Raw genomic sequence first — 8,175 nt, 5'->3', positions numbered from 1 at the left:
CCTGGGCTTCCCGCCTTGTTTGTTGGTCATGCTCTAGCCCACATTGGGGAGGCCTTATCCACCTTCTTCCAGGACATCTTTGCAGTCCCTGAAGGTGCAGTTCAGATGCTCCCCTCATGGCTGCCTGGACTTTTTTCCCCTGCTCCCTCGTGGAGGACCCCCGCAGGGCCTTCCCACACTGTCTTGTCTCCCAGGAAGAGGGAGGGGACTAATGGTCACCGAACACCTACAATGGGCCAGGTGCTGGGTCTCTGCAGATGCCAGCTCCTCGAATCCGCCCGACCACACCGAGCAGAAGGCTCCCCTCTCCCCATTCCACAGATGAGGAAACTCAGGCTTAGAAAAGCTAAGGGCCTGTACAAGATCTTATTTTCTGGAAATGAAAGACAAGCTATTTAAACCCCATTCCTTTTGACTCCACAGCCCAAGATATACCAACCCTCCCTGCCATGGTCTCCCTTGATAAACGTGCTGACCCCCAAGGCCCAGGACACGCCACCAACATGTATGTGGTTGAGGGAAGGAAGGACTGCCACCTGTACACACCTGGTGTAAAACCACTCCCAGCCCAGCCCAGCGGTTTGGTGCTGTGACCTGAGAGAGAACTGAGCAGCACGGACCAGAAAGGAGTCTGTCCCTGCCCAGACTCTACCTGCCAGTGCTGTTCCTTGCACAGTGCAGGTTTCCCAAAAAGGAGCTTGGTTGCGGGAGGGGGAGCATCACGCTTGGGCTGTGGGTGGGGGTGTCTGTGGGGGTGAGACCAGACATTTGCATTACAAAGGGTGTCTTTCTGTTGGAGTGAAGGCTGGGAGCTGGGCTTGCTGCCTTGTAGAAAGCTTCTAGGCCTTCAGATTGCTAGATCTCCATGGAAATTAGTTTGCCAGAGAAAGAAGCTATTTTAAGGATGTGTGAAGAGAGACCCTGTAGGCTGGGGTAGGGAAGGTAGCTGTAGGAGAGAACTTTTCTGAATGACTCACTAGTTTCCCTCCTATCAGGTGGAAAAAATGGCATGGAAAAGAACCACAGCCCAGGAAGGAGGAGGCGCCGCCCGGCTGACCCTGAACCTGGCCCTGGGCTGAAGGCTCGGAGCTGCAACAGCCGCCCCGGGGGTGGAGATGCTGGATGCAGGCTGCTGTTAGAGAAAGTCAATTAGGCTAACACCACCTTCCTGTTGGCATAAAATCTGCTGTTTTCAACCAGCTTTCATCTAATCATGTAAAGAAGGAAAAAATCTTGCATCTTAAAAAAAGTGACTACAGCAGCTTCTGCAACCTCGGGGAACAACAGAATTCGCCATAGGGGTAGGAGGCACTTTTGTGAGGAAAGCTTGTTAGTTAAACCGCCTCCTTGGTTAGGGAGCTTGGTGAAGAATGGCTGAAATAAAATAGAGGTAAATTACTTAGGTGATGGAGGTGGGAATTTCTGGGTTCCCCTCTCATCCTGCTGCAGGAGGGGGAATCAGGTGTTTGGGAGGCCTAGGACTGGGAGCAAAGGAGAGATGGCAGAGAAATCTGCCCCCAGGAAAGTGGGCCCTAAGAGATGATGGTAGACCAGAACCTGGGGAGAAGGTGGTCAGGGACCTGGAGGGGTGGGTGCAAGGCTGAGCAGTGGAAAGGACAAGGATAAAAAGTCTTAAATTTCACAGTTTCCAGTTCCAGGCATCACAGTGGGCCCTGTTGTCCATCAACTTACAGTCAAAACCTGCTTGTGCTGACACGGCTTGTGTTGGAGCTTGGAGAGGGTGGGTGGGGGGCACTGTGCTTACTCAAATGCCAGAACTCAGACCACTGCTGCTCCTGGACTCACTTCTCCCAGGACCCCTCAGAAATGGTGGGGGGCCTGGATGTCCATTCCAGGTTGGGTGGGAGCTGCAGGTACCTCGCGGCATGCCAGCACCCTGGCAGCAGTGGACTCCCAGGTGCCGCGGGCATCGGCGCTCAGGTCCTCAGCTGTGGACTGTGGATGTAGGAGCGATGGAGAGGATGTCTGGTTGTCTCCAGTTGTCCTTTCACCCTGGTCCTTGGCCTATGGAGTCAGAAGGGAGGTGTCCTGGGGACTCCAGTCAGGTTCCACGAGGGGACTAGGAAGTGAGCCTACAGGGCGAGGGGATCCCATCCGGGTGGATGAAGAGCCTCGGTTGCAGTGGGATTTCAGCCCCCCTCACCCCCGCCAGTCTCCATGTGCCTTTGTTATAGGGCAGTGAATGGTTTGCTCTGTGGCTTCCAAGAACACCACTCTCTCAAGCTCTGCCTGGAGTCCAGGTCTGGTGTCAGTGAGCCAGAGGCCAAGTACCTTGAGGTAGTGGGAGCAGCAGCCCAGGCCAAGGCACCCTGTAAAGGGGTGGGGCAAGCGGCACCCACATCTGCCTTCTGGGCTGGGTGCTGATCCCTGACCCATGAGCCGCGCAAGCTGCCCTGAACATGGTGAGCTGGAGGCCCACGACCTGGTGATCATTCACATGTATTTATTGTCTTTGGAGCTTAGCAACAAACACTTATAAGTGTCTTGTGTCTGCTGGACAGCAGGCGGTGGTGGCAGCTATGGGACAATGCTAGTGGAAGTTGGGTGGCTGCAGGATGCCTGGAGTCCCATGATGATGTGTGACGTCTCCTGCTGTTCCTGGTCCATGCCCAGCTTCAGACTCATTCTGTGGAGTTCCCTCGGTCAGGGCAATGCTGGCCCATCTCTACCGTGAACCTTGACACCTTCCCCTCCCCGGGCTGCTGCTCCGCAGCCCCGACAGCCTAGAAGCAAGACTGTGGCTGAATGTCAGGAAAATACGCCACGCAGATGGGAGCTAAGTGAGAAAGGCACAATTTATTGGTCACGCAAACTGACACATATGGGGATGTGGGGTGCGTACCCATTTCTCTTGCACTCACACACACACTTCTGCATTTGGTTTCCTACATTAATTCCGTTATGTCAAAAAGCAACACAAGAAAAGACATCACCAATCTAGTTTCCTAGTAACCAAGAAGCAGGGCTGAAAGCCACGGAGTTCGGAAAGAAAAGGTGGCACCGTTTTGGGAGCAGGAAACGGAGAGGCCTGCCCTCCCCAGCAGCCAGGCGGGAGAACTGGCTTTTAGGGGCAATGAACGGCAAGGACTCTTGCATCAGCATAAGGAGCTAAAGCTTAGAGAGTGTGGCTCATCCCATGGCCTGGAGGTGGCTGCCTGTCTGGAAGAGGGCACGGGGGACCTGGCACCAGCCTGGCATCATCAGTCCTCTCTACTGGAGAGTAAGAGCTGCTTTCCTTCTTCTTTCGACTAAAGAACTGAGAGGACCCGGAGAGGTCCCAGCTCTCCACGCCAGCGCTGCCAGACTCTCATGGCTTTAGCTAACGCAGTTTGTATCACTGAAGCTAGACAAGGCCAGGTTCACTGTACCCTAAATTAACCACCCTCTCCTCAGCTCCCTAGAGGTCAAGGCCTGTCTCACTCCAGGGGGGCACTGGCCTTGATTTTTAATGCTTTGTCCAAACCACTCAGGACATACTGTTTTGAACCGGAGGGTCTGGGAATGTGGTTTTGGTTGGCTGAAGAAGACTCAACTGACAATGTTTGTAAAGCACTCAGCACGGTACCTGGCACATGGTGAGTGTTCCATACATGTAGCCATTATTATTATTAATATTATTATTATTATTTATATCTCTACCCACAAATCAGCGCTTTAGTTCCTTTCTTCAAAATGGCGACCGGAACAAAGCTCTTGGGTTCCAAGTACCAAGATCAAGCTGGGGGCCCAGGTGTGTGGGTTGTCTGTTGTCTGTTGGGTGAGCTTTTTCTTCTAACCTCAGCACTTGGTGCCAAGTTTCGCAGCCAGTGCGCTCTGCCAACCGCACAGAAACTAGGCCCTCTCCTGAAAGTCACAAAGCCCTGCAGAGGAAGCTTGGTAGGAGGAACACACAGGGGGTCCCGAGACAGGGTCTCAGCGGCTTCCTGCTGCTCCTCTGAGCTCCCATCTCGCTGGCAGCTCACCGGGGGCTTCACTGCGGAACAAGAACAGAAGACAGTCAGCGCTGCATTCTCTCCAGGCCAGATTTAACTAGAGGTCCCGATGTCCCTGCAGGTTATGAGTTACATCAGGGCTCCTTTAACGCAGTGCTGAAGAGAGCCAACACACTGTTCTCAGTACTTACATATGTTCTGACCTATATTCTGATATACACATATATATGTATGCATAGGAATATATAGTAATGATATATGTAGTAATACTTACTATATAGAGAGTAATGATAATCCTCCCTATAAACCTACGAGGCAGGTTCCACTGATAGTCCCCTTTTTATAGATGAGTAAACTGAGGCTCGAGGCACAGAGCCAAAAAGTGGAAGGGCTGGGATGCAAACCCAAGATGCAAACAGTCTGGCTCCAGAATCTGTTCTTAACCACTATTAGTTTTGTTCAAACAAGAAATCTGTTTCATAGGAAGGAAGGGGACACTGTGTCTGAAGTCTCTAAAACACTGGGAAATTTTAAAGCACTGTAATGTAATGTAGTAATGATGATAATAATGAAAGAAAATGAAATATAAAGGATCTGAGCTCTTTGCATTTATGGAGCCTTATTCCTGTGGGCCTTTACCCACAGTGGGTCCTTTAACCCTTTCAACGTAGGAGCAAGGACTTTGAGGACAGGTGGGTTCAAATCCTGTCTCCACCCCATTTCTGATACACAGCTCCCAGAACCACCGTTTCTTGGAACCCACTCCTAGGCCCCATCCTCATTATCACACACATGCACACGCACTCACCTGCATGGACGAGAGCCCAGGTGCACCCGAGCACACTCCTAGGCATGGTGGTTGAATCACACGCGTGCACTGGAGCGTACTCCTGGACTCGCTGGTGCTCTTACACTCTCAAGCACACCAGCCCACGTGCTCCCGTATCACACGCACGCGCACACGGTGGCGGGACCAAAGCGCCCACGCATGCGCACAAGCCCGCCCGCGCCCCGAGCGCACCTGCATGGCGGCCCTGCCGAGTGGCGCGTCCTCGGGCCGGTGCTTGGCGTGGTAGGGGAGCTCGGCGTTCTCGCGGTAGTCGCGGCCCTTGGAGTGCTGCAGGTGCAGGACCGCCGGGCTCTTGACCGGGAGGGGAGGCCGCTGCCCCGGGGCGGGCGGGGGCTGCTGGCTCAGTTCCGACCTGGAAGGCTTGATGGGCCTTTTGGCTGGCACCGGGACCTGCGAGCCGGCGGGGGCCTTGGGCTTCGCTTGGCTCTTGTCCCCGCCCGCCGGGCGGCCCTCGTTGGCGGAGGACGAGCAGGTGAAGGAGCGAAGCCGGGGCGTGGGGCTGAGGAAGGGCGCGGGCATGGGCACTGGCGCGGGCGGCGGCTTGCCTGCCCCCTTGCTGCCCTCCGTCTCCGGGGCTTTGGAGAGCAGGATGCTGGGCGACAGGATTCCCGGGTCCGGGCAGGGCGGGGGCTCCTTCCTCAGCATTTTGGGGGATTCCTGCTCTTTCCGGGGAACCAGCTTGGGGAAAGAACTCACAGACCCATACAGCGGGTTCTCAAACATCTCGGGCTTGGTCAGCTGCGGGTCCTCGGGAAGCAAAGGTTCACCTGCGCTCTTCCCCACGTCGCCGGGCCTGGAGGTGGGAAAGAGGACACACAGGCAAGAAACACCGTGGGGAATGACTGCTTAATGCGTGTGGGGTTTTCTTTGGGGGCAGTAAGGAGGTTTGGAATTAGATGCTGGTGGTAGTTGCACAACACTGTGAATATACTGACTGAATGGTACCGAGTTGTTCACTTTAAAATGCTATGCTTCACAGATATATAAAACAAACTTAATGGTTACCAGGGGAAAAAGGCGGGGTGTGGAGGGGGTAAATTAGGAGTTTGGGATTTGCAGATACTACTATACATAAAATAGATAACAAGGTCCCACTATATAGCACAGGGAACTCTATTCAATACCTTCTAATAGCCTATAATGAAAAAGAATATGGAAAGGAATATATATATAACTAAACACTGTGCTGTATACCAGAAATTGACAACATTGTAAACTGACTATACTGCAATAAATGCTATGCTTAATTTTATGTTATGCGAATTTCACCTTGATTAAAAAAAAAACTTTTAAAAAAATGATAGGCGTATGTACTGTGTTACTCAGATACTGATGATCTCACAGGTGAGCTCAGCTCTTGCCTTGGATGTTTTCCACTAGAGAAACTGTCCACATCGGAGCATCAGTGAGCAAGGGGGGCTTTACTGAAGTGATGTGGGGGCTTACTTGGCACCCTCTATACCAAAAAAACCCCACCTGCTCCATCCTCATGAGAGACGCCTGCCCTCCATAGCTGGTCCCCCACCACAATCACTGCTGCTAAGAGACCCCCCTTCCTGGCTTCCCCCAAGAATCCTGCAGCCTCTCCTCTGTGTCTCTAGCAAATTCTACTCTGACCCTCAGGGGAACAGAAGCTTTGCAGGCAACCAGACCACCTGCTCAGTGACCACCTATGCTGCTTGAGGGTCCCAGGTCAAGGAGCGCCATTTAACACATGTGTAGGAGCCCCCCGAGCATGAGACACTGCCCCAGGCACAGGAGGTCACCATGAACCAGACAAAATCTATGCTCAGGGGGCTGACGGTCCCTATTAACACAGTATTCTTTCCTCTGAATAAACTCCTCTCCCTGGAAAGTGTGATCTCCTTCGTGTCCTCACTCAGAGTAAGAAGGGAAAAGTGGCGTTCATGTTGAAAATCAGAAGCAACCTGGAGAGATGCATTGGAGAAACAAGCCATTAGCAAGAAAATAGGCCTGTTTGACTCATGGTTGGAGAAGGAGCTCCATGCTGTACCCAAAGTAGGTGAGAGCTTCCTTTGTTTGTCTGTTTCCTGATTTATTACTGCTCTTACTGGAGGTGATTTCCTGCTGAGCAAATTATGAGAACCAAGAATGGGAACACATTTTACTTTCTGGCCAACGGCACACTCTCCCAGGGGAGTGTTTTGGGTTCTGTTTTCCTGCAAAATAAGGAAGCTGTTATGAAGAAAATGTGGGTCCCTTGGAAAACACACTGAACTGTTGAGGCCCTGATGCCTCTTCCTGATGGAGTGTGTGCTGAGACGCTGCTCAAAGGTGCCGGACAGCCAAGGCTAATGGACTCTTTGGGGGAGGAGGTGTGGGCAGGGGACAAAGGCGAGATGTCATCCTTACACAGGTGCCAGTGAGCTGAGATGATGTGAGGTGTCGAGGAGGCTAGCCTCAGGGACATGCCAAAGGGGGCCCCAGACTGTAGACTTGGTGTTTTGCTCATTACTCTTTGGAAAGATCTGGAAGCAATTGCATAACCAGAAATGTCAGGGCCTTAAACAAAGACTTTGGAAGGTACCTGTCCACCACGGGCCATCCTCTACACTGCCCCTCAGTCCTCAAAGACCTTTGCCATATGTCGGCCCAGGGAGGCGGGGGCAGGAGTGTGAAAGCGGCATTGCCCAGAAGTTCTGATGAAGAGGCAAGGAGAAAAGAAAAACGCATCGCCTTCCCCTGAAGCCCACCCTCAAAGACTGAGCGAGGAGGGGCTCGCCTCAGAGAATGCAGGGCAGGGCCTGGAAGAGGATCCTGGATGCAAGCCTTCTGGTGACTGCAAAGCTCGCACCCCTGGGGAAGGAGCAGGGAGATGGGGCAAGTCAAGTCTTCCCTTGAGGAGGGGGCTGCTGTCCCTCTCAGAGTGGGGAAGGCTTGGTAGGGGTGAGGGAGATGGGAAAACCCGCTCTCACAGCAGCCACGGGGGTGGAGTACGGGGACCCACGCCCAGGGCACAGAGTCTATTCCTGTGGCCAAATGCACTCCTCAGACTCCAGAGTCTGCTCTTTCCTATAAAAGTGAAACACTGAGTAGGGTCTGAGCAAGGCCCCCTTTCTAACCACACGACTTCAGTTCAGGGGGACCAGTCGCCCTGGTTTGCCGAAGATTCAAGCAGTGCCTTGGACATGGGATTCTTACTGCAAAAAAGAGGACAGTCTTGGGCAAACCAGGACGTCTGGTCACCCTACTTGGTTGCAGGGCGGACTGGTGACACCCACTTTTCCACAGTCTTCATTCAGGCCGAGTAGGGGGTTGGGAGCAGCAAAGAGGGCTGCAGCGTGGGTTCTAAGCTCACACCTCAGAAATGAGGTGATTAGAGGCAAGAAGCTGGCAGCACCCACGCCTGGG

At 53.1% G+C, this 8,175-nt stretch overlaps 1 protein-coding gene across 1 annotated transcript in view; it reads right to left on the bottom strand.

The window, feature by feature from the left end:
• Nucleotides 1-2,798: 2,798 nt before the first annotated feature.
• Nucleotides 2,799-8,175, bottom strand: part of INPP5D (inositol polyphosphate-5-phosphatase D) — a 114,144-nt gene continuing 108,767 nt past the window's right edge. Inside the window, exons 26-27 of the mRNA XM_010948173.3 lie at nt 4,975-5,596; nt 2,799-3,994 (exon numbers count right to left, since the gene is read on the bottom strand). Of these exons, the coding sequence (XP_010946475.3) occupies nt 3,992-3,994; nt 4,975-5,596 (625 nt within the window). The 3' untranslated portion in view covers nt 2,799-3,991. The remainder of the gene's footprint in view (nt 3,995-4,974; nt 5,597-8,175) is intronic.

The sequence above is a fragment of the Camelus bactrianus genome, chromosome 5, assembly GCF_048773025.1.
Source record: "Camelus bactrianus isolate YW-2024 breed Bactrian camel chromosome 5, ASM4877302v1, whole genome shotgun sequence".
Classification (NCBI taxonomy): Eukaryota; Metazoa; Chordata; class Mammalia; order Artiodactyla; family Camelidae; genus Camelus; species Camelus bactrianus.
This window is presented reverse-complemented; position numbering and strand designations above follow the sequence as displayed.